Raw genomic sequence first — 25,159 nt, 5'->3', positions numbered from 1 at the left:
CATCTTAGAGTTGAAGACGCTGTGGCCACCGGTAGAGATTGGGGCATGGAAGCAAAGGGTGGCCAGGGTAGGACAGAGATACTAAACAGGGAATCTGGTTCTTACCTTTACTATCTAGCAGGACAGTCAAGCTCTAGAGGTCCATCCAAACAAGAAGCTGTGCTATTGAACCACCAGGGAGTCTTGAAAGGTTGGAGTCACTTACCATAGGGTGCAAGTGCAGAAGAGAGCCCACATATAGTTTATTAATAGTGAGAATTCATATCCAGCTCTAACCTGGGTGGAGTATTGTTGCAAATCATTTTGGTACTCTTAAATTTTGGTTTCTTCATTAGTAAAATGATAGAACTGAATCAGAACCAGCTCATGAAGATTTCATGCGGTTCTGTCAGTTTAGGACTCTAGTGGAATTTTAGGCAGTCTTTTTGGAAAGAGGTGTTTTTCTTTGGTGGCCTACAAATAAAAACCATGTTTGGAACAATGCCATTTATTGTATGCGATAATTCTGTATCTTCATATAATTTTAAAATGTGTTAATGTACAGTATCTTGTTCGACGATTTCAATGAGGTGTTGAAATAGGTCAGGAAGGTATTAACGTTCATGTTACTGGTGAAATGAAGCCATTGTGGTTAGCATCTTGAATAGGTATATAAATCTGATGATCTTATTAACATTTGGGGACGCCAGCCACCAAGGAGGAAGTCCTGCTACTGAGGAGGAAAACCCTGTCAGGATAGCTTTCTCACCTTCATCCATCTAGCAAGTTGACATATTCTCCAAGTTCTGAAGTTCTGACTTGACTGTCCTGTGAAGCTTTTCCTGATCTGTCTTCTGCCTGGGCAGAGGTGAAGCCCTTTGATTAGTCTCCCGAAGACTCTGGATTTTAATGATCTGTTTAATGTCTTACTCGTCCACCCTGGCGAACTCCTTTAGTCCAGATGCCTTGTCTTCTTCATTCCTGCACCCCGTAGCCCACATAATACCTGGCATATAGAGAGCTCGATGAAAAAGTGCCAAATTAAGTGAAAGAATCCAGTGGCTGGGCTGGTGTTAAAAGATGCAGCAGAGTAGGGCATGAAACTCGGGCTCTGGCGTGGGAGGAGCACATCAGGGTATAGCACTTTTAGAGATGGTGCCCTGTGCGTGCATTTAAAAGCTAAAAAACAACCCCTAGTTAATAAAAGAGAGGTAGTGAGGGGTCAGATCTATTAATAAAATAAATTTGAATTTTAAAAAAATGGTAATTAAAGCTCATGAATTCATGGGAATTTTTTAATTCCTGTTTTATTTTACCCTAAACTATATTACTATATCATATACATTTAACAGCAATCTTATATTCAATCATGACTCTGATTTAGAGTGCTGAAATAAAATTTTTAAATTCCCGCAGAAAATAAACCCTTATTTGGTTAATTTTTGTGTTATATGATGTTTATATTTGTCTAGTAATCTGTTCTTATTGAAAGACTCTTGTTAAAAGAAGCCCTTTGGCACTGACTTTCTCAAACTTGCCATAATGTAATGGCCCCTTTGAAAGGAAACGTGCAAAATGTCTTTTTCATAATGTTACTTAAATTGTATACACATGAAACTAGATATAAAACTTTTATGTTTTTGGCTCATTTACAACTATAAATCAAGTCTGCAAATTAAATACAAAGACAACTACAAAACTAGCAGAATTCAAATTAATACAGTTATTCAGCGTGACAGATGATGTTTAGGTTTCACAGTAGGCAAAAATAGCCGTAGGTCTGATTGCATTTTAAATCCGTTTCTGTATTTTAACTGCAGTGAGCCTGAAAGCTGCAGTGCCGGGTCCGTAAATGCTGTTGTGCAGAGTGCTGTTCACGACGTCAAGGCCTTGTTTGTAAGTTCAGGATGGTCAGACCTCGTACCTAACCAGAACACGTGCCAGCAAGCCTTCCTCAGATACCAGGTTTTATGTGGTGTCAGCTGTTATGTTCACTTGAAGATGAGGTTAACATGGTGACATTGCTGAAATCTTTATTAAATGTTTTTCTAAACCAATTAAGGCTGGAAGTGAGAATGGAAAACTGTCATTGCTTACTTACAGCCACATTTATCGCTAATGAACTTTTCCAGATTTACCACAAAGATAGGACCTGTGTAATACTTGTAGCTTGTGTATGGTATTGGCTGTTAGACTATTGGCTTCTGAATATACCGTGAATATACCATGCCTGTATCACCATACGCTCTGATGATTCAAGTTCCCTGTGGTTTTCACTCTTTCAATTACAGTTACTGTGAAGCCTTTGCTCACGCTGTGCACCGTGAGGACCTTTGGCCTGTAGGAGGTCTTAGCACAGCTGGAGAAGCAGCTGTGGAAGCCTCCTGACAGTACTTGTTTAGATAGTGGTTACTTATGTTCCAATTTCATTTTAGATTATCTTTTAAATGAAAATATTTTTTAAAATTTGTACACAGTTCTCAGACTCCCCTTCTCCCTCATATTTGTGACCCCCTGTTTGGGAACCACTACTTTAACAAATATTTTTCTTATCACCATCTAGGAGCCCAGGAGTCAAAGATGGGAAAACAAAACAAATTTAATAAAACTTGGCCCTTCTTAATACAATGAGAGACATTTTTTTTTTTTTAAAGATTTTATTTTTTCCTTTTTCTCCCCAAAGCCCGCCGGTACATAGTTGTATATTCTTCGTTGTGTGTCCTTCCAGTTGTGGCATGTGAGACGCTACCTCAGCGTGGTCTGATGAGCAGTGCCATGTCCGCGCCCAGGATTCGAACCAACGAAACACTGGGCCGCCTGCAGCGGAGCGCGCAAACTTAACCACTCGGCCACGGGGCCAGCCCCACAATGAGAGACATTTTAATAGCAAACTATAAGTAGATTGATTTGTGCTATCCTAAGGTAGATTGATTTGTGCTGTCCTGAGGTATGGAGAGAGGGCTGTGGGACCACTGAACCGAGCTGCCGAGTTAGCTTAAAGGCAGGGAAGAGGTTTAGAGCACATGATGGAAAAGCGTTTGTTTGCATAGGGTCTTAAAGGATGAGAGGGTGAGTCTAAACTAGGCAGAGAGATAGTGTGTGTAAAGACCAAAGTCATAAAAGACGTGATTTTCATAGTGGTGAGAAGTGTGTGGCCCTAGATGGTGTTTGTAATATGAGTGATAAGCTGGAACCCAAAGTGAAAGTCTTAATTGTTATACCAAGTGTTTAGCTCTTACTTCGCATCGTCTGTGGGAGCCGTGAAGATCTTAGCACTGGGAGTGTATTCACGGCGGTGTTTTATATAAAGCAGTCACCACAAGGTATTGTGACGTTCTCCTTCAGGAGCCATTGGAGCTCTTCGAGGGCCGTGACCATGGGTTAGTAACCTCTGTATGTGAAGCTTTGGGTAGAGTAGCTGATGTAAAGAGGGTTCAGGAGAGAAGGATGACAATCTCCTGTGGTGGTGGTGGTTTTAATCTTTTGTGGGTGACAGACCGCTTTGTGGTTCTGTTGAAAGCTACACACTTTCTCCTTGAAAATCCAAATACGTACAACTTTTGGCTTACAGTTTCATGGGATTCATGTACTCCTGAAGCCAGTTCATAGGTTTCTGCTTCAGAATCTCTCCTTAGGAATTATACCCAGGGAACCTATAATCACAACCAGACCTCACCGTGAGTAACTACTGTCTCCTTTAACAGTCTTTAAATGTCAGATTATGATTGTGTCTCTTTCTTATACTTTTCTTGAGTTCTTGTCTTGCTGGAGAGGAGTTAATTCAAATAGCTGAACTATCTATGAAGAAAAACAAATTTTTTATAATGATCAAGGTAAAACTTGGGTGGTCTGTAAAGATAATAGACAAGTGTGCTAATTAAGCCAGAACCAAGAAGCAGCTGCTTGAGGAGGTCCTGGCATTCCTGAATTTGGGTTTAACAAGTCAGTGGGGGGTCCCCAAGATCACCCTCAGACCCGATGATTTGTTAGAAGGACTCAGGAGTCAGGAAAGCTGTTATACTCATGATTATGGTTTATTACAGTGGAAAGATACATATTAAAATCATCAAAAGGAAAAGGCACATGGGACAAAGTCTAGGAGAAACCACTTGCAAGCTTCCAGGTGTCTTCTTGCCATTGCTCAGCAATAGTGTGACACCATGCGTGAAGTGTTGCCAACCAGGGAAGCCCACCAGAGCCTTCATGTCCAGGATTTTTACTGGGGCTCAGTCACACAGCCTGGCAGCATTCTTATCAGGGAGAATCTTTCAAAGGATCAGAGCTCATCTCCTAGGAATTGGCCAAGGGCCAGTCCTGAAGACAGGCCTGTCTTGGGAATGCGCAGGGTTTGAGCAGTTCAGGCCTGCTGAGTTAACCCTTTCCTGCACACAAGTTAGCTGTTCAGAGAGTTAGCTTTCTTCTGGCCTGCCTGTCTGCCTAGCCACTCTTTCTAGATAGAGTAGACCTCCTTAGTCTCATCGTACATGGCTGTTCCACATACCTGGACTCGTCCCTGTTTTTCCCAAGTGATTGGAAAGTTTGATTGGAGTTAAGTACATATCTCTGCTTTGCAGTTTCCTGAGATCATAGTGCAATGTTAAGTGCCCATTCTGTCACTCATTCAGCAAGTACTTTTTGAAGGCTGCTATGTACTAGGCTGAGTGCTAGATGTGGAGTTACAGAAATGATTAATATGGGTCTCTACCCTCAAGGAGCTTAGAGTTTCATAAGGAAGAGAAAAACAAAAACAGCGATTCTGGTAAGCAGTGTGTGTTTTGGGGAGCAGCTACCCTCGTTGGAGAGCATGGTGGAGAGTGTGTGTGTCTGTGTACGTGGGAAGGCGTTGAGGATAGTTGGGGAAGACTTCCCTAAAGGAGTCACTCCATGAGCCGTGAAGATCAAGTAGACACACGTGGGCATGGAGCTAGTGTTCTCTAGTCATTTCTGTAGCCAGGTTGCCTGTGTGGTTGGAGCATGTGTGTGTGGTTACTGGTACAGTCTTGTTAGCTTGCTGAGAACTACCCTCAGCTACAAGATACATGTCTTTCCAGGGTTTGTACAAAAGAAAAGAGTGTCTAGCTCAATATGTATCTATTTCCGTTACTCCATTGCCATAAATTCGCCTAAATGACATTTCCAATCTGCGTTGAGTAGGTAGTAGTATTTTCACACGTTGCTCCCCGGGGGGGAGTATGTGAATGCACAGTTTTGGGCTAAGAATGAGTGTAATCATTAAAAATTTAAATGTCCTTTTTTCAGATGGGAGGGCAGAAGCTTTCCTTACCTTGATGAAATTGTATGTAACAATTTTTCTATACTTAGAAGCAAAAAAGTTTTAGGAAAAAACCTGGGTCGGAATTTCATCATGTTTGGCTCCTACATATGTATGCTCCCAACAGAATTTGGAATTTCTAAGAGTAATAGAGTTTTGTTTTTTGAAGAGTACAAAGAAATTGTATGATTATAACAGGATTAGGGATGTATTATTGTAGTGAATATGGGATAATTTCAAATTGTTAACCTTGAGAATTTTTTCTAATAGAATCTTGTTCTCTTTTTCCAGCATTACAGTGTTTCTGCCACCTTTGTACAAAAGACAATTTTACTTGTGTCACAGATGGGCTCTGCTTTGTCTCTGTCACAGAGACCACAGATAAAGTTATACACAATAGCATGTGTATAGCTGAAATCGACCTAATTCCTCGAGACAGGCCGTTTGTATGTGCACCGTCCTCAAAAACTGGGTCTGTTACTACAACGTATTGCTGCAATCAGGACCATTGCAATAAAATAGAACTCCCAACTGTTGGTAAGTTGTTGTGTAAGGTTTTTTTCTTGACACTATAAGAAAACCTCTTAGACTCTGACTATGATTTTTAGGGATCTTAGAAGGCATCTACCCCAGCTTGTTCAGTTTAGAGGCGAGAAGTAACTTGTCCATAACTGAGAGTTATAAGACCAGCCAACATCCTGACTCCTGGGTGTGTGTTCGAGAATGTGGGTCCAATAATAGACCTTCTCTGAGATCTGGAATGCTTAAAAGAGGAGCCTCTTAAACGGGAATCCTGACAAAGCCCGCCACCGCGGGATGTCCTCAGAGTGTCCCTACTTTGTCCTCAGAGTGAATTTCTTCCTCCTTGTATAATGCTCCAGCCTTTTAAAGCGATCGATTATGGGTGGGAATTGAGAGCAGCACTCAACAGTCCAAATGCCTTCGTTTTGTAATTTCACCTTGTCTTATGACCTTTGTCTAAATTATTGTGTATGATTTGTAGGTTTTTGGTCCTTCACTGTAGTTTACATTTGAAAATGTCTTGGCAGAGCCAGGAATTTGGTGGCTTCATAAACTCTCAGGACTGGATTAATTTTAAGATTCTGGTTTAAGATGTTAGTTTGAGCTCATGTATTTAACCTTCTATCACTTTCCTCAAATCCCAAATTCCTAACGTAATAATCAAAGCAATATAAACATGGGGGAAACATATTAGTGCTAGGAGAATTAATGGAAGAATGCCACTGACACACCTACACTCGTAAGGAACTTTTCCAATTTATAGTGCAGATGACGTCAGACTAGTGGAGAATCGAAAAGAAGCGTTTTAAGTATTTAAGTATTTTAAGAAGAATTTTACTATGAAAAGAAGTGAAAGGACCTCTTACAACATCCCACCAGCACCTTAAGCCGAGAGGCTGTGGGTGAGATTAGGTTACAGGGGCCCAGTCGCACTTCTCCTTTCGGAAGCACCTGGTGTCAGCGCTCCGTGGGCAGACCTCAGCGCTCACTTTTCTTCCACTCAGGCAAGCGGGTGTCGTGCTCTTCACGTTGGAAGCACCGCTGTAGCCCAGAGGAGAAGGGCCTGCCCTACCTGTTACAGAGGGGAGGCAGTCCTCCACCTCCTGCAAACGGCCACAGCAAGGGAGAAGCAGATCTTCAGCATGGGGGAGCTCCCCATGGCAAGGCTCTGTCAGACTAATTTTTCTGATTTTTATGTAGGCTTCTGCAGTTCTCATACGACAAAGAAGATGATAATTCCAGAATTTCCCATTTCTGTTATTTGGCCTTGAAATATCTGAAAGGAGACTCATGGACCTTGTGAAGAACTCGCTTCGTTGCTAATGCTAAACATTTATAAATCCCTCATCCCCAGTTCCCTGATAAGCAAACAGCAAAAAAATTACCAAATGAAAAGATTCAGTGGTTCAAAAGGAGTGAACTGAACTGGATAAATCAGAGTAGATGTCATCCTATGAGACAGACTTACCACATGATAGGGAAGAACTTTCAGGCGACCCAAAGTCTGTTTTCAGTTATTCACTGTGAAATGAGACATTTCACAGTTGTTAAAGATCGCTTTCAGATGAGAAGCGCAATTGATGAATTAGTTTTGAAAAGGCAATATTGAAAGTGAGCAGCAGACTGGATCCTGTAACTTTATACAGCGTGAGACAAGCTTAAGGCAAGACAAGCTCGAGAAATTGTTACAATTCAGAGAAAAAGACAGTTGGAGAGAGAGAGGACAGATCGAGGTGATCCAATATGCTTAGTTTAAAAATTTCAGAAAAAAACACAAAAGCAGACAGAAGAGGGACGAATACTATGCAAAATGAACGAAAAAATATTTAACCCAAATACATATAATGAAAAAAATATCAATTTCAAGAATAAAGAAAAAAATCAGTATACGCATTCAGTACGAGTGAACACTGGTTACCTATACAAGGGGAAAAAAAGTTAAGATTTTTTTGCTTTTTTAAATAACAGAAGGCAATGGAACATCATATATTGTTACCCCAAATTCTTTAGATAAGCCAAGGTTTTTCATATAAAAAGGCAACCACCAGCCATCTTTAGATAATTATTAAATGTGTAAGGATCCATATACTCTTTCTGAAAGAAATTGCTAGAATTAGGATTCTATATCATGAGAAATCAATCCAAATAAAGATCTCAAGAATGGCAAAGACTTGATATGAAAGAAATGGTGGTGAGCAATGAATCTTCAAGACTCAAGATGAATGCCAAAGTAGTTGTAATTAATGTTTCTAAAACAGTGCAAAATGTTAATTATTAAAAGATTATAAGAAAATAAATGATCTTGAATTAGAAGTCCAAGTAGTTAAAATAGACTAGAAAGTATACACATGCAAACTCTATTAAAAAAATGACAAAGGATATATTTTGCATGAACAAAATTGATGGAGAGATATATACACACACACTAAAATATGAGTTGTTTTGGGGTGGAGATTGTTTATTTTTTTACTTTTGCTCATCTCAATTTATACTTTTTTTTTTCCTGCTGTGAGCTTATACTGGCCTTGGAATAAGATGACAAGCCAAAAGTACTTAAAAAAGAAAAGACAACTTAAGAAGATGTTAATAAGACTTGTTCCAGATGATTGGTTCCTTCATTAGTCACCTGAGAGAGACAAATGTTGCTAGTCCTAGAATGTTGCTGGGAGCTGACCTTGTTCTTTAGATGAGGGCTGAAGAATACAGGAAGAATAAGTGGATACTGACAGAGCTGGTGGTCTTAAAAGGAGGGCGAATGGGAGAACTCTGAACCATTCACCTGTTTTGGGTTAGAGCCCTTTGGGCTCCTGTAATGAGGCTCTGTCACTAACGGTGGTGTGGCCAACTGCAGGAATTGTGGAGGCTTAGGAATTGTGGATGCCACCTACAGTGTCTTTATTGTTGTTGATGTTTATTTCACTTGAGGCCCTTTTTCAGGAAAGCCATCATCTGGCCTTGGTCCTGTCGAACTGGCAGCTGTCATTGCTGGACCAGTCTGCTTCGTCTGCATCTCACTCATGTTGATGGTCTATATCTGCCATAACCGCACTGTCATTCACCATCGAGTGCCAAATGAAGAGGATCCTTCATTAGATCGCCCTTTTATTTCAGAGGGCACTACGTTAAAAGACTTAATTTATGATATGACAACATCAGGTTCTGGATCAGGTGATGTAATTGTTTTTCCTTGTTCCTAAGAAGCCTTGTTAAAATTAACTGTATTATTTATTTTATTAGTTGGCTAAGCCAGTTGGCTTAGTTCATTGAAACTTGGGATAGAGTGAATACTAATCCAGCTTTGAGCCTAATCAAGGTCTTTAAGCTTGGTCTGTATCTGACTGTGGCTAGTTTAGACAGATCAGAACTTTTATTGTTGAAATAAGTCAGTAAGTCAGCTTCAAGTGTGTATAAATTTCAGAGCATTCTCACCTTCTCATGACTCCACAGATAGTAAGAATAAGGACAGTTATTCTCATATAGGTGAGGCTGAAGTTGAAAGATGTTCAAATGATCTGTAGCTACCCATTCTATTCAGAGTTGTTTAGCTGCTTTATTTCTGTGTTTGAAAGCAGGCATGACAGAAAATGTGTTTGCAGTTGTGAGGGTTGTTTGCCTTTTTAACAAGAAATTGCTGTCTTTTGCTCAGGGCTAATTTTTTATTAAAATAATGAGTTTTTAGTTATTTTTCTCACTTCAGAAAAAAGTCTAGCCACGTTGTTATTTCCTGTAGCTTTATGGGTCCACAGCCCCTGTGGTGTTGCTCTCTGCAGTTCCGTTTGTTGGGTTTTGTGGGGTCAGAAATAGCCTGGTGAACTGCCGGAATCATCTCCTGAGGTGCGTTTTGGCATAGCAGGGCTTCGCCTGTAAACCGAAGGGGATTTGTCTTTTACTTTTTCTTGCCTGTGCTTTGGAAGGATAGTAAGAGAGGAAGACCTCTGTCCTTTACAATGTTGTAATTTGACACTCGGCTAGGAATCAAGAGATCTAGATTCCACTGCAAGCTTTGTCATTGATTGGCTGTCTGACCTTGGTTAAACCAGGTTTCCTCTTTGGGCTTCTGCTTCCTCATCAGAATATGGAACAGGTAGTGTTGGTAATAATACTTAAAGTGGTTTGTTAGGACTTTTAAATGAGATATACTGTCCTTTGAAAAGTATAAATCAGCTTCAAATAAGGGGCTAGATTCATGGATAAAATGAAGATTTGAAAAGAGAGAGAATGAAAATTTCACTAATTTTATAGTCAAGTGACTAAAGGAACATTAAAGCAGAAATTGTGACTGGGGGAAGAATATGACTGAAGCACAAGGTCACATCTGATCAAACAGAAAGTTCACACAGTGACAGATGTCTCTTTGTTTTAAGGAAATGACTATATATTGATGCATATCATATCAGTTCGTTCAAGTGTGGGGAAGCCAGTTTCCTGACCTGAAGTCTTCTGTGGAATTCGGCCGAGTATATTCAGTAAGGGAGTTCTGTCCGTGACTGCTGGGACGCAGACGGGCTGGCGCCGGGGCCTAGGTCTCTGAAGGCAGCCTTCAGGGAGCCCTGAGACTGGTGTGAGGAGGGAGGCACTGAGAGGTTGGCTTGAGATGGAGCAGCCTTAGTACTGAAGGTGTGAGCCTTTGGGCAGCAGTGGTAGAGGAGTGGAGAGAGACTGTGGAGGGCTTCCTGAGGTTTCCCATTGATTCTGCGTTAGTGCAAAGGGTTCCCAGAGAAGATCGGCCCCATCCTATAAGTCATCCTGGACCAAAAAACTATGACAAGCAAGAACCAAAGTCACAGCAAATCAGGGTGGCTACAGATCATTTGGAATTAATTCCCTAGACCTGTTCTCTGGTTGCCAAACTTACATCCAGGGAAATCAGAGCCACTCATGCTACTGGGCACAGTGGTATGCATGAGGCCTCAAGGGGAACAAGCCTACCTAAAGAATTAAAAGGGATTACTGTCTGGGTGGCAGTTGACTTCTGAATAAGAACACATTCATTTACCTTTTAAGATATAGACATGAAGTAAAGAATGGAATTATTTTTCCATTTTATCTGTATCTCTAGATCCATCAGGGCCCACAGCTCTGTTGTCTGAAAGCGTCTCCCCCTCCTTTGTGCCTTAAGCCCGAGAAGCTTGTCCATGTGGTTTGCTGGCTCTCTGGCTTTGCACAGTTAGCTGATGCCTCTTGCCTGAGTTCTCTCATCTTTAAAATGAAAGTTATGGACCCTGTCCTGTGCTCGTCGTCAGACTGTTGTGAGGTTCAAATGGGACAATGTTCGTGTGAAAGCATTTGGTAAATTGTGAGGTTATGTCCAAATGTCAGATGTCACTCTTTTTTTATTTTTTGAGGAAGATTAGCCCTGAGCTAACTGCGCTAATCCTCCTCTTTTTGCCAAGGAAGGCTGGCCCTGAGCTAACATCCGTGCCCATCTTTCTCTACTTTATATGGGGGACGCCTGCCACAGCATGGCTTGCCAAGCAGTGCCATGTCCGCACCCAGGATCTGAACCGGTGAACCCCGGGCCGCCAAAGCGGAACATGTGCACTTAACTGCTGCCCCACCGGGCCGGCCCCAGAAGTTACTCTTATTGAAAAGATATTTGGAAGAAAAATCTGACATACATTATCAATTTACTGTGTTGTACAAAAAAGCTTAGTTTAAGGCCTCCTTTCCCTGTCCTAGTTCCTTGTGTGCTGAATGCCTCCAGATTTATCCAGACAGAAGCTAGCTTTTGTTGAATGATAGCAGAAAATGCCGTCTCTTTCCCTTCTATTCATTATAAAGCCTTCACACCACCTTGTGCGTGGGACTCACGCCTGTGAGTGAGTACAGTGTCTATTCATAATACCCTTTTTAGTTCTTTCACTCATTGAGGGAAAAGTAAAAGTAGACATTTCGTGTTGTGAGTTCACATATTTAGCTCAGTACCGTGAGCATAATTGAGGAAAAGCCGTATCTGCAGCTCTCAGAGACCGTACGTTTTAACTCGGGAACTGCAGGGAAGACGGTGGGGAGCTGAGGTCTGGCAGCTCAAACCTTGAAGCTAACCCATGCCCATTGCACTAATTTGAATCACAGGTTGTGCATGCACCTTATTTAAGCCGCCATTAGATTAGAAAGTGTGTGTGAGCATGCGCACATGTGCCAGTTTTTGAACGAGAGTGAGTCTGCCAGGCCAGTGTTCGTTATGTCTTGTTCATGCTTATGATCTCTTATAAGGTACACGTGGCGTTCAGGTCTTATTTCTGTTCACTGCCTGTGAAGCTGCTTGGACCGTTTCCCTGTTGAAGTTTTCTCTCAAGCAGTTCTAAATGTACAAAAGAGTAAAGCGGAGAATATAGAGATATGAATTAGGCCTGTTTATTTTTGTCTTTAGAAGAAAATTTACTTTTAAAAAATGCCCAGGTATTCATGTGGGTTATATTAACCAATTATAGATAATATGATGAATCTAGATTTGGCTTTTAATTTTAGTTCTGCGTCTGGAATCCAGTGGTGTTGGGGAAGACAGGAACTTTCCTTGTCCTCTTGGCCTTTCTTGACCGTCCCATTTTCGGGAGTCCTGAGTGTGTCAGGCGTTTTCAGCCTCCAGTCTGCGATTCCTCTTGCTGCTTTATTCCTTGCCTTTCTAACTTTCAGGGTAGCCTCCTGAAGTTAACTGTTAAGTGTATGTTAAATCTTTAAGTACATGGTGCGGCCCTGTTCAGTTAGCGAATTAGTGTCTATGCTCAACAGCATAATTAGGATTCAATTTATTAATACAAAAGAGTTCCTTGATTTAAATAAGGATTTTTCACAAATCTGTTGTTAACTAGCAGTCTCCTTATATACATAAAAATAATTGTTTATAATTAGACTGCTGATTACTTCATAGGAGATGGGGAGGAAAGGACCCATTTGAGAAACTTAAAGATGAAAAGAGGAAAACTGATCAGTTTGAAGACTTAACATTTGGATTTATAAGCGTTTCACATCAGGGAACCAAAGAGAGCTGATAATTTCATTTACTATCATTGGGTTAATTTGATCAAGCAGGGAACTCTGAATTACGTCTAATAGATTGTATAAGTGACAGACTAGTGTGGAACATGCTGTACACTAGTATTTTCGTTGTCATCATTAGTATAATTTAAGATGTCAGTTCCTTAGTCCTTGGGGGTATGATATTAAGTCAATTGGCATAGTCCCAAATATAGTGTTACTTAAATGTTGTAGGTAGTTAGCAAATTCTTTTCTGTAAATGAAATGTGTGGCAATATTTAAAAATATGTATTTAAGAGTAAGGCAAGTTCAGTTGGTGAAAAAATGCCAGTGACCCGTTACCAAGGTAAGTTACTCGGCATCATTCTTTGAGCTGCTAGTGTTGCCTAGGCCTAGTTCCTAGCACGTAAATTGCTTGTCTTGAAATGGTTTCTGTGATAATTTTTACTGATTAAAAGTTAGGCCAGAATTTACTTCTGTGTTCCTGGTGTTCACATATTTTCTCTTTCCATCAGTAAAACCGTTACCAGATTCATCTTTCTAAAAGAAGACTTTTAACTTTCTTCTCATTCGTGGCGCCGTTTCAGAACTCTTTACTGGTTCGTCTTTTACCCACAGCTTTCACTCGTTGCCTTGCGCCTGGCATTCACTCTTCGTATTCTGGTGATAGCTTACCTACCTTCTGTTCCACTGCTTTGCCACATACATCCCTTTCCTGTTGATCTTGCTGGTTCCCTAACCTGTGACCTTCATTTCCTCCTACCTAAACATCTTACTCACCTCCTCCTTTTCTCCTTCTGTAAAAGACAGGCTAAATTCAACTTTACAAAGCCTACCTTGCCTGTCGAGGCAGGAGTTTCTGGATTCTTTTATTGTATTTATTATTTTCCTTTTGTCGTGAGTTACTGTTTTTGCGAACGTACTCTGTAACTCCTCAGTGAGATTGTAAATTCCTTCCAGGTAGAGCTAAAGGGCTTATATGTTTCTAGTCACCCTTTAATGCCTGTCATGGTGTTAGAAATACCATATTGATTGATTATTATCGAATACTGTTTATTTTTATCTTTAGGTTTACCATTGCTTGTTCAGAGAACAATCGCGAGAACTATCGTGTTACAAGAAAGTATCGGCAAAGGTCGATTTGGAGAAGTTTGGCGAGGGAAGTGGAGAGGAGAAGAAGTCGCTGTTAAAATATTCTCCTCTAGAGAAGAACGTTCATGGTTCCGTGAGGCAGAGATTTATCAAACTGTAATGTTACGTCATGAAAACATCTTGGGATTTATAGCAGCGGACAATAAAGGTCAGTAGCGTTCGCTTCTCCTCTGAGTATAACAAGATCCACTGAAGGCTTTTTACAGGGATGGCTGCTAAAGCCTGTCAAGTTTGATGAGAAATAGATGTTTGTCATGTAGATTAGATCCCTCAGGTCAATTAGGATGTCTTAGGAGCCTTTAGAAACAGGAACTTCAAGAGTTTCTTGACTCTTGACGCCGTGTTACTCAATCTCTAATTGTTTTATAAAATATGAAGAGCTTTAAAAAGCCTGTTTCCTTCTAATCTCTTCCTGAGCGTTAGGGCATTCTCATGTACACTAGTGACTCTATTTATATCGAGAGGGAAAAATAACTTCTTAGTGTATTCTATGTTTTCAGTTGCCTGGGGCTTCATAGATTAATCTGTTAGGTAAACTCAGTTAAATTGAGAAGTGGTTTCTCCAAAACCACCTTGCCATCGGTGACCACGTGGACACTTTCTTGCCTGAGGCACAGATGCTAGAGGCCGAGGACAGCTCAGATGCCCAGGACAGCTCAGATGCCGGGGACGGCTCAGATGCCGAGGAAGCAGGGAACTGAGTGATCGTCAGAGCACGTGGGGCCTGAGCAGTGGCTTCAGCCTGGACTTCAGCTGCTTGCTTGCTTCCTTACTGCCTTTGTGCCCACGATTCCTGCTTTGATAGCGGCTGTCGGAGACTGTGTCACAACTCTCCTCATCGTCAGCCTGAGTCAAATATATTTCCCAGCTTTCCTATTTTTAAAAAAATGCTATTGTTATCTTTTGTAGGTTGGCCAGACCATAGTCGTGTTTTTTCTTCTGTCCCTTCCCATTTTCTTCAACAATGTTTATTGCTTCAAGATGTTGACAGTGTTTAATCTCGGTGATTATGGGTGATTTTATGATTTTTCTTTTTGTTTCTCTGTATTTTCAAATTTATTTACAACGAGCATTTATTATTTATTTTTTAAGGTTTATTTATAGAAAATTTCCAATATCTAGAAAAGTAGAGACTAGTGTGATGAACCCCCATCACCCACCTTCACCAGTTAAGTTCACTGCCAGTCATATTTGATCTCTGATTCTACCTACACTGCCCCAACTAAATTATTTCAAGCCAATCCCAGATAACATATCTTTTCATCCATAAACATTTTCAATTTGTATCCTTAGATTATGAGGAATCTTTTTTATGAAACAACCACACTACCACTGTCAATTTTTAAAATGACATCAAATATCTAGTCAGTTTCAAATTTTTGCAGTTGTCTCCTATTTTTTTTTTAAACGGTTATTCACTTTAGGATCCAAAGTCTACACATTGCATTTGGTTGATATTTATCTTAAGTCCCTTAAAGTCTAGGTTCCTTCTCCATCTTTTTTTCTTCTTTCAGTTTATTTGTTGAAGGAACTGGATTGTTCGTCTTGTAGGGCTTCTCACATTCTGGATTTTGCTAATTGAGTTCCCATAGTATCTGATCCTACTCCTTGTATTTGAAAACTGGTAGTTAGAGACTGAATCTGACTTAGTTTTCTGGTTTCCTGAAAATATTGTATACTTCCGATCTGCTGTGTCCTTTCTACCGTGTCACACCAGGAGGCATGTAGTGTTTGGTTACCTCTTTTCTGTGATTTGGGGCAGTGACGGATGTGACGGATGTAGGCAGCGATTATCAATGGCTGCTACCAGTTCAGTATTACTTAATTTAAAAACAAAACAAACAAAGCAGTGATCCTAGTCTGACCAAGTCTTCCGTTTTCATTTTCTTCTGTCTTTGAGACTAGGTTCTCCACCTCTCAAAACAACCTTTATTATGTTCTGTGACTCTAGGCTTCCTTTATTTCGTATTTCTTGATAGTCGTCTTTGTTTTCTAAAACTCTTCTTACTGATTTGTGTGAAGTGTCTAATTCTACAAATAGTCATTGCTCCCTTAAAGAACTCACCCACATTTGTGGCTTGATGCTCCACTGTGGTGGCAGACTTCCAAATCTGCATTTTGAGGCTCAAACCTCACCCAGGCCCACCATATTTTAGGCATGTTTCATGTTGCAAACACACTGGCACAAAACGCTCCTGCTGCTGTGCGCGGAACTTTCTCTTCCCACTTGCTCAAGCAGCAGCCGAGCTGGTGCTGTCCTCTGGTGGTCACCGTGGGAACCTGCTGACCCTGCGGGCTCTTCCCTCCCCTCTCCTTTCTTCTTTGTCAGGGTTGGCAGACTTTGCCCAGAACCTAGCCCCTCCACCGCAGTTCCCTTTTCCTTTACCCTCCGGACTGAGTTAATTCCACCTCAGACGACCCTTTCTACGTGCATAGCCTCTTATATCTCCTTTCTCCTTCTGCCTCTCTTGTCAGTTACCTCAGTCTCCTTTCATCCATCTGCCTGTGTTATTTCTTTCTTGTATTTGTGAGCCTTGCACAATTCAGTCCTTGTTAATAACTATGTGCATAAAGCCAGTGATGCACCTGTCTCAAGGAAAAGAAAAGGTATATGTTTGAACAGAATCAGTTTATAAGGTTTATGAAGAACAAGTTTATAAGTATCATGAACCTCTAAATTCTTTTGAAAGTCCCCAGAAATCCCCTCCACAGTCTTCTGAGAACATCTTCTTCCTTAATCTCTTCTGATCAGAGTTGCTTTCCTTGAAGTAAAATACAGAAGTTGTTTTATGTCACTTTGGGTTTTTTCTTTTTCTTTTTTTTTTTTTTAGAACTAATAATGAAGGAAACAGCACATTTTAAGTTCTTATGTGCCATGCATTGCACTAAATGCTTAAAAAAAAATCTATTATCCTCTTTTTTAAGTCTTCTGAACTGTCTTGTAAAATAAGGTATTCTTGTTACGTAAGAGAAGAAACCGAGGTTCGTTGGTTAAGAAACTTGTCTGAGGTCCCGTAGCCAGACCCTGATTCCACCCCAGGTCAGAATGACTCCAGGTGTGCGTGTTGCGCTGAATTGTGCTGCTTCCTGCTATTGTCATGCTTTTTTTTTCATGGTTTCATGAAATAGTAGGTTTTCCAGCTATTTCTAGGTTAAATAGGCTCTTGTGGACCAGCCTAGCCTACAAGCCTAGCCGGAACCTTTACCACGATTCCCATGGGAAAACAAATTCACATATCCACTTAGAAACGAACTTTTGGAAGGTGCGTTCCTAGTTGTTGAAGTTCAAAATCACCTTGTGTAAAACTGGGTTCACTCCCAGCTTTTTCTCCTCCTGGCACTTAATTTCCCTTCTCAGCTGCCTCATGTGTCAAGGATACCCCACTGTTGTTACATTTTTCTAAGCTGGAAGCCTTGGAATCATGGTCATCTTGTCTGGCTTCTTTGTGAACTATATACAGAGTGTGTCATTAAAGCTTGCATTTCTTCATTTAAGCTCACTTTCAGTTTTGTTCCATACTGTTGCATTCCCACTGTGGCCACACTGGGCACCACATACTTCTCACCTTCCTCCCTCCCTCCTTCCAGAAACAACCATTGAGCACCTAAGCTGAACCGGGCATTTTTCTAGGCACTAAGGAGTCCCAGCTCTGCTACTGTCTGTGTGGACTCAGGATTGCCGTCTTTGAACTATGATGCCTTGTCTCTTAGATGGTGTTAGTTATGCTTGCCTTATCTCAAGAATGAGGGGCTTACTCTGAGGATCTAAAGGATATGTATGTAAAAGTATAAGACAAACTGAAAATAGAAGAAAATATGAAGGAAATATATACAAACTTAAAGTACTATCATTTTGTAGTTGTGAGAGTCAAGATTGAGAATAAAAAGTGATCACTTTTGAATACATAAATAGTAAGTGTTCTCCAACCCATCTGAAACATTGTTATTCTACTTTGTAGACAACGGTACGTGGACTCAGCTCTGGTTGGTGTCAGATTATCATGAGCATGGCTCCCTTTTTGATTATTTGAACAGATACACAGTGACTGTGGAAGGGATGATAAAACTCGCTCTGTCCACGGCAAGTGGACTCGCCCATCTTCACATGGAGATTGTTGGTACCCAAGGTAACTTACAGCAATCTTGTTATTTAAGCCTTAAATTCCCATGAATCTAATGTCTGTTCAGAAAATTTTTGTAGGAAGTTAGCCTAATTGGAGATGTTTAAAAGTTAGAGGTTTTAGATGAGAACATTTTATCTTTCTGTTGAAAATCTCAGGTGGAGTTAGGAATCTGGGAATTTGTTTAGAGCTTCTCTAGTCATTGTAACAACACTGGTATTTTTGTGAGTTCTTAAAAGTAGCATTCAGTCATGGGATTTTGAGGATCTTGATTTTAAAATTCGAGTTTAAGAGAATGTATTTTTATGTGTAGTGTCAAATGAAATGTGAAAATGCTTTGTAAGTATCAACATGCCATATAAATGTTATCTGGTCATCTGACAATTATATTTGTCCCTGAGATAAAGAGACTGCATGAGATACTTTTGCAGTTGAAAAATTAAATACTAAGTCTTAGTTATGGAATTCTTATGCTGTGGCTTCTGTGCTGTGCAGGGGAACAGATGCTAATGCCTCTCCGCTCTGGTCGTTATCCACCTGCTACCTGAGGGCCCCCGCTCCCCACTTCACCATACATGTGCCATTTTGTGTCTTAGCCAGCCCCATCTTTGTAATTATTATCATTGTTGATTATAACAACTTTATTGAATTATAATTCACATATCATATAATACACCCACTTAAAGTATACAATTCAGTGCTTTTTAGTATATTCACAGAGTTGTGCAACTGTCATCACAGTCAATTTTAGAACATTTTCGTCACCCCAAAAAGAAACCTTGTCCCCATTAGCAGTCCATCCTCCTTTCCCCCGAACTCCTCAGCCCTAGGCACCCGCTCGTCTACTTTCCATCTCTAAGATTTGCTTATTCTGGACGCTTCATAGAAATGGAATCATGCAATATGTGGTCTTTGAGACTGGCTTCTTTCTCAGCATATTGTCAGGGTTCATCCGTGTTGTAGAATGTTTCAGTACTTCATTCCTTTTTATGGCTGGCTCATAATTCCGTTGTATGGATTCATCACACTTTGTGTATCCATTCATTGGTTGATGGACATTTGGGGGCTATTATGAATCATGCTGTTATGAACATTGGTGTAAAGTTTTTGTGAGGATGTAGTTTCAGTTCTCTTGGATATATACCTGGGAGTGGAATTACTAGATCATATTGTAACTCTAGTGGTTTGAGGAACTGCCAGACTATTTTTTCCAAAGAGCCTGTACCATTTTACATTCCCACCAACAGTCTATGAGGGTTTCAGTTTTCTACATTGTAATAATTTTTTTTTTTTGAGGAAGATTAGCCCTGAGCTAACTGCTGCCAATCCTCCTCTTTTTGCTGAGGAAGACTGTCCCTGAGCTAACATCCATGCCTATCTTCCTCTACTTTATATGTGGATGCCTACCACAGCATGGCTTGCCAAGTGGTGCCATGTCCTTACACGGGATCTCAACCAGCGAACCCTGGGCCACCGAAGCGGAACATGCGCACTTAACTGCTGCGCCACCGGGCTGGCCCCTAATTATTTTTTAATAACACTTTTTCTAGTGGTTAGTATTCAAGGTTGTACATTTACTAATGAGTACATTCCAGTTTATAGGCAAAGGAAATGACCTAGATTCTTGGTTCTTGGACTGAAATATCAGTCTGTGACTAGGGTTCCTATAAATTCATAGGGTTTCAACAAACAAACTAATATCTTTAACCCCCAGTCTTTGAGTTGTTAAACTTACATTTTTTGAACACTGTCGTTTGGAGCATATCATTTTCTTTGAAGAAATGTAATTTCAGGAACTTTTGGTATAACAGTTGACTTGAGGTTGCTAAGTGACAGCGCAGGTGTTGTGGGTGATGTGGGCTGAAATGCTTGGTTCTGGGATGAGAGGAGAGGCTTTGGAACCTAAAGTGAGAGTTGTGATTGGTATTGCCTTTTAAGGAGTCATGTTTAATTTTTTTTCTTTAGGAAAACCAGCCATTGCTCATAGAGATTTGAAATCCAAGAATATCTTGGTAAAGAAGAATGGAACTTGCTGCATTGCAGACTTGGGACTGGCAGTAAGGCATGATTCGGCCACAGATACAATTGATATTGCTCCAAACCACAGAGTGGGAACAAAAAGGTACACTGTGAAGGAATAGTGTTCAACATGTTCTGGAATCAGTTTCTCTTCCTTTTTCTTCTCATTTGTATATACTTATCTTTTCTGAAACTCAAACTTGTACTTTATTAGATTGTCCACGGGTAGAAGATCTCATGATCTTGCCTGCTCTGAAGCCAAGGCTACCTGACTTAAAAGATGCCTGCTGAGGAAAGGTGGCCTTTCCAGAAAATATTATCATTAGTTATGTTATTACAATAGCAGCAGTGGCTAATGTTTATAGGGTACCTAGTATGTGCCAGTCATTTTAACGAGTCTTTTATATATATTAGTTCATTTAATTCTCTCCTCAAATGCTGAGCTGTAGGTAACCAAGCTGTGTTCATGTTTTCACTTCCTAAAAGTATGCCTTTTTCTCTTCCTTAGAACTTTTGCATGTGCTGTATCCTAGAACATGCTTCCCCCTACTGTTTCCCTGACTTGTACTCACCCTTCCTTTCTCTTTGGAAGCCTTTCCTAGGCTGTTAGGTCTTCTTGCCAAGAGCTCTCCTAGCACGTTGAACCGTTGAGGCACTTACCATGTTGTAACTGTCCATTTATTTGTCTGAATATTCCATTGGATTGCAGGCTGCTTGAGAGTGGCCTTGTATTCCCAGCATCCATCACAGTGCCTAACTTATAGTAGGTCCTCAGTAAACATTTGTTGAATCCATGAGTCCTCAAAAGAATCTAACTAGGTAGGTGTTACTATCTGAATTACTCTTAATTCAGACAAGGATACTAGCACGTGGAGGTTAAGTAATGTGGCCAACCTGATACAGATGGTAAGCTGAAGAGCTGAGATTGGAACCTGGGCCTTTCTGCCCCAGGCTTGGCTCCGTATATCACAGCGTGTTGCCACAACATGTCTTCAGGCTGCTTCTTTAGCCTTGAATAGAGCCACGCTTTATTCTGTCTAGTTGTGTTTATGATTTCTGGCGTTAACAGGGACTCTCAGAACCCTCACTCAGCGGTGTGTCATGAGCAGAAGTTGTTCAAGAATTGCCTTCGTTTTTACTGGCTGAGATTATACACTCAGGGTTCTGGGACAGTGGTTGCTGCAGGTCCTCATGCATCCTGATCTGTATCCTTAGTAGGATTTGTAAAACTTCAGAACCCTGCAATGTGGCATCAGTAGGAGGACGGGCATTCATTTTAATCTATTATTTTGTTTCCTGGAGTATCCCTGCCTTTCCTTTCATCCTATTGTATGAGAAGACGTCTAGATTATAGTCCCTGCAAAGGACATGACAAAGTACATTAGGACACTTGTCACAGTCACAGTTTTTAAGTGTGTGTCTGTCATTGAAACTGAGATGAGGCAGACAGCATGAAATGCTGTTTCAGCTTCCCCTGGGCTTTAGTTGACAGCATTAATTTGCAAACTAGTGTGGATATATATTTTTCTTGAGTCTAATATGATCTCAGTTCTGTAATATTGTAGGTATATGTCTGTCTACGTACAGAGAGATGTCTGCAAGGATGTCTATCAAAATGTTCCCACTGTGTGGTAGTAATGGAATGATGTTTCACTTTGTCCTTTATGTCCTTTGGGAAAATTTCTCTAAGTAGTATGAGTCATTTTAAAAAACACCTAAACCATGCTGAAAGGGGAGAAAAATCTTAAAGTTAATACTGATTTTTCTTTATAACTATCAGGAATAAAAGAAAACTTATGAAACAGTTCAAAAGTAATGTGGCCACCACTCCATTAAATAAAATGCTGACTTCTTTTTTAGGTACATGGCCCCTGAAGTTCTAGATGATTCCATAAATATGAAACACTTTGAATCCTTCAAACGTGCCGACATCTATGCAATGGGCTTAGTGTTCTGGGAAATAGCTCGACGATGCTCCATTGGTGGTGAGTTGCTCCCCCTCCCCCAGTGGTGTGTCATGAGCAGAAGTTGTTCAAGAATTGCCTTCTTTTTTACTGGCTGAGATTATACACATCAGCAGTCTGAAATCGTGTTCACTGGGCCATCACTGAGAGAGCCAGAGAGAGCAAAGGAGAGAAAACTTGGAGTGAGGGGCCTGCTTCATCCTAGTGTATTCTTTTCCTGTCTCTGCTTGAATCTTGGGAAGCCTCAGAAACCAACCCCTTTTTTCTTGGAATATAGTTATTTAGAATGGATGAACGCTTGAGAGGCCACCCAGGAAGCTGTTTCTAGCATGTGCTTGGGTCAAACTAACTTTTTTCCCCCTGAGATTGTGGTTCTTTTCTCCGACTTTTAGCTAAAACGAGATATACAGAATGCAGTTATACTGCCATTCCATTCCATTCCATTCCTGTTAAAAGTAAGTTTTAACTTCTAAGTTTAGTTTTAGATTGAGCACTCTTGATGTTTACTGGAGACATCTCTCTTCTCCCTGGGGCGCAGGCGTGGCTGAGACTCGGGCCTGAGGTGTTTGAGGCCGCGGGGCCGAGTCTGTCTCTGCATGGTGGCAGATAGGACAGGTGATTGGCAGTGCAAGTAGAGGAAGGGACTTGCACCTCAGGCTGGCCTTGTGGGAGTCACAGCTCGGTGATAGAGTGTATACCCCTGTACCAACTGAGAGGCTGTGCACTCAGAATAGAAACTTGTTTCTTGAACATTAGGGCTCTAGGGAACACGTCAGTCTGGGATCACAGCTCATAGTTAGGCATCATTAAAATAGCCTTTCCTGATCCCTGGTGGTGTTTAGTTTCAAGGTGTGGGCCCAGTACCAGCTTGGGGAGGTGGGTTGTGGAAGCAGATAGACCAGGCTGTAAGGCCTGTCCCGCTCTCCTGGTTTAGTGGGACACTATAATAGGGCTCACAGGTGTTCCTTTTCTGTCTGGTCAAAGAATGCTCTAGCATTATCTCAGTAAATTCTTCAAAATAGATTTTTTTCTTCTTGGCCTATATAGGAATTCATGAAGATTACCAGCTGCCTTATTATGATCTTGTACCTTCTGATCCATCAGTTGAAGAAATGAGAAAGGTTGTTTGTGAACAGAAGTTAAGGCCAAATATTCCAAACAGATGGCAGAGCTGTGAAGTGAGTGTTTCTTCTGGATACTATGTGATTTTCTAAACTGCTGCTGCTTAGGAATTTGCTAGGAAATTTACTGTTTTTCTTTAAGGAAAACAGACACAAGGATTCCCTTTTCTTTCCTTTTCATGGCAACTAAACCAATGAGTAAAAAGAGTATAATTTGGCTTCCATGTTCAATTTTAACCACGTTGGAAAGGCTATCATTGCATCAGAACCATGTGTGGATCTGCCAGTGAGCCGAAGCGCTTCCCTTCCACCCGGGCAGCGGAGTGCTGGACGGACTCGGAGACCTGTGTTCCAGACCAGTCCGGCTGCCGTTCAGTCTGCTTGCGGCGAATCACTTTCATTCTCTGGACCTCAACGTGCCTTTTTGTAAAATGAGGAACTTGGATAAGATGATTTCGAAGATGATTCAGACGCTTTTACATCGTATTCGTCTGATTGCCCGTATGACTGTTCCTGAGGGATTTGGGGAAAATGCTTTCCAGCAGTATCCGAGCTTCTCAGCCATAGCTCTTAGAAAAGCTTTACAAATGTTTTTGTAGTTGTAAATTTAAAGAGTTCATAAGCCAAATTTTATTTAATCTGTCCTTAATTGCTAGCTGTTACTATTATAATATTGGTGAGGCAGGGCATTTCCTTCCAGATTTGAATTTTGTAGCTTAGGAAGAATAAAAAGCTGGTCGCTTAAGTAGTTGATTTTACATTTTAAAATAATGTAGGACTCACCAGAACCTTTGACATCAAGAGAGCTCCTTAGCTCCTTCCAACACAGTCAAGTATCTAGGCCCAGATGAAGTGCATCTAAGTGAGCTCAAGGAATTTGCATTTTTAACAAATGAAATTGGGCTCTATTTTGTCTTTTAAAAATTGGATCTTGATACTGCAAAGTATAAACTTGAAGTATGTGTGCACTCATCCAATAATTAGAGCAGATTGGGGCCGGCACTGGCTGAGTGGTTAAGTTCATGTTCTCTATTTCGGCGGCCCAGGGTTTTGCCACTTTGGATCCTGGGCACGGACATGGCACCGCTCATCAGGCCATGCTGAGGTGGTGTCCCACATAGAAGAACTAGAAGGACCTACAAGTGGAATATACAACTGTGTACTGGGGGGCTTTAGGGAGAAGAAGAAGAAAAGAAAAGATTGGCAACAGATGCTAGCTCAGGTGCCAATCTTAAAAAAAAAAAAGTAAATTATTATTAAACCGATGGCTTTTTAAGCATGAAGAAAAGTTAGCAGTTAACATTAAGAGCACACTTAGAACTTGCAGTTACTATCACATCATGCTGAATTAATGCCATCTCTGTCATTTTTGGGTATCCTCCATTTGGTTAGTTTTCTGTGTACTTTCATTAATTCAATCTTTCACTTTTCTAGGATTTTATAAATCTCCTCTCAATAGTTGAAACACATCAAGACTATGAAACTGATCGAATGCCTAAAGAAGTGTCTTCCGGAACCTTCTGGCCTTTTCCAGTCTGGACTGGCTGCTCTTAGCCAGCTGTACAGCTTTCATTTTGGGCTAACCCTTGCCTTTCGTCCTGGGGTTCCCTTGACCTGTTCCGGTGAAGCTCCCTGCGCTCCATGTCTTCCTGTTTCTTGGTTGGCTCATTTCTCCCTCTTTCAGGTCTCTGCTCAGATGTTACCTTGTCAGTGAGATGTGACCTCTATACCTATTTAAAATCGCACCCTCCTTCCGTGTCATATTTTATCTCTTTCTCTAAGTGATGTTTCTCCTTAGCACTTAACACTGACAGTCCGTGTATTTTATTAATTAATTATATGCTTCGCACTCTAGATTATAAGCTTTGTGAGCACAGAGATTTTGTCTCTTGGTTCACTGCTGTATTCCCAGCATCTAGGATGGTAGATGGTAGGCACTCAATAAATGTTTGTTGAATGAATAGAAGTATGTGCTGGGCACTTGGTCCTTTTTATCTGGAAATGAATGTTCATTTCTAGGAAATGTCCCTG

At 40.8% G+C, this 25,159-nt stretch overlaps 1 protein-coding gene across 3 annotated transcripts in view; it reads left to right on the top strand.

Annotated features, from left to right (window-relative positions):
* The window catches only part of TGFBR1 (transforming growth factor beta receptor 1), a 64,636-nt gene that overhangs the window by 19,878 nt on the left and 19,599 nt on the right, over positions 1-25,159 (top strand). For 2 of the 3 annotated variants that reach the window (XM_044779147.2, XM_044779149.2), the window contains exons 2-8: positions 5,543-5,788; positions 8,699-8,941; positions 13,821-14,051; positions 17,863-18,030; positions 19,990-20,146; positions 21,904-22,028; positions 23,055-23,185. In XM_044779147.2, the coding sequence (XP_044635082.2) occupies positions 5,543-5,788; positions 8,699-8,941; positions 13,821-14,051; positions 17,863-18,030; positions 19,990-20,146; positions 21,904-22,028; positions 23,055-23,185 (1,301 nt within the window). The remainder of the gene's footprint in view (positions 1-5,542; positions 5,789-8,698; positions 8,942-13,820; positions 14,052-17,862; positions 18,031-19,989; positions 20,147-21,903; positions 22,029-23,054; positions 23,186-25,159) is intronic. The other variant, XM_044779148.2, reaches the window with a different exon arrangement.

Source organism: Equus asinus, chromosome 10, assembly GCF_041296235.1.
Source record: "Equus asinus isolate D_3611 breed Donkey chromosome 10, EquAss-T2T_v2, whole genome shotgun sequence".
NCBI classification, from domain to species: domain Eukaryota; kingdom Metazoa; phylum Chordata; class Mammalia; order Perissodactyla; family Equidae; genus Equus; species Equus asinus.
Note: the sequence above shows the minus strand (reverse complement) of the source record. Positions and strands in the feature narration are given on the sequence as shown.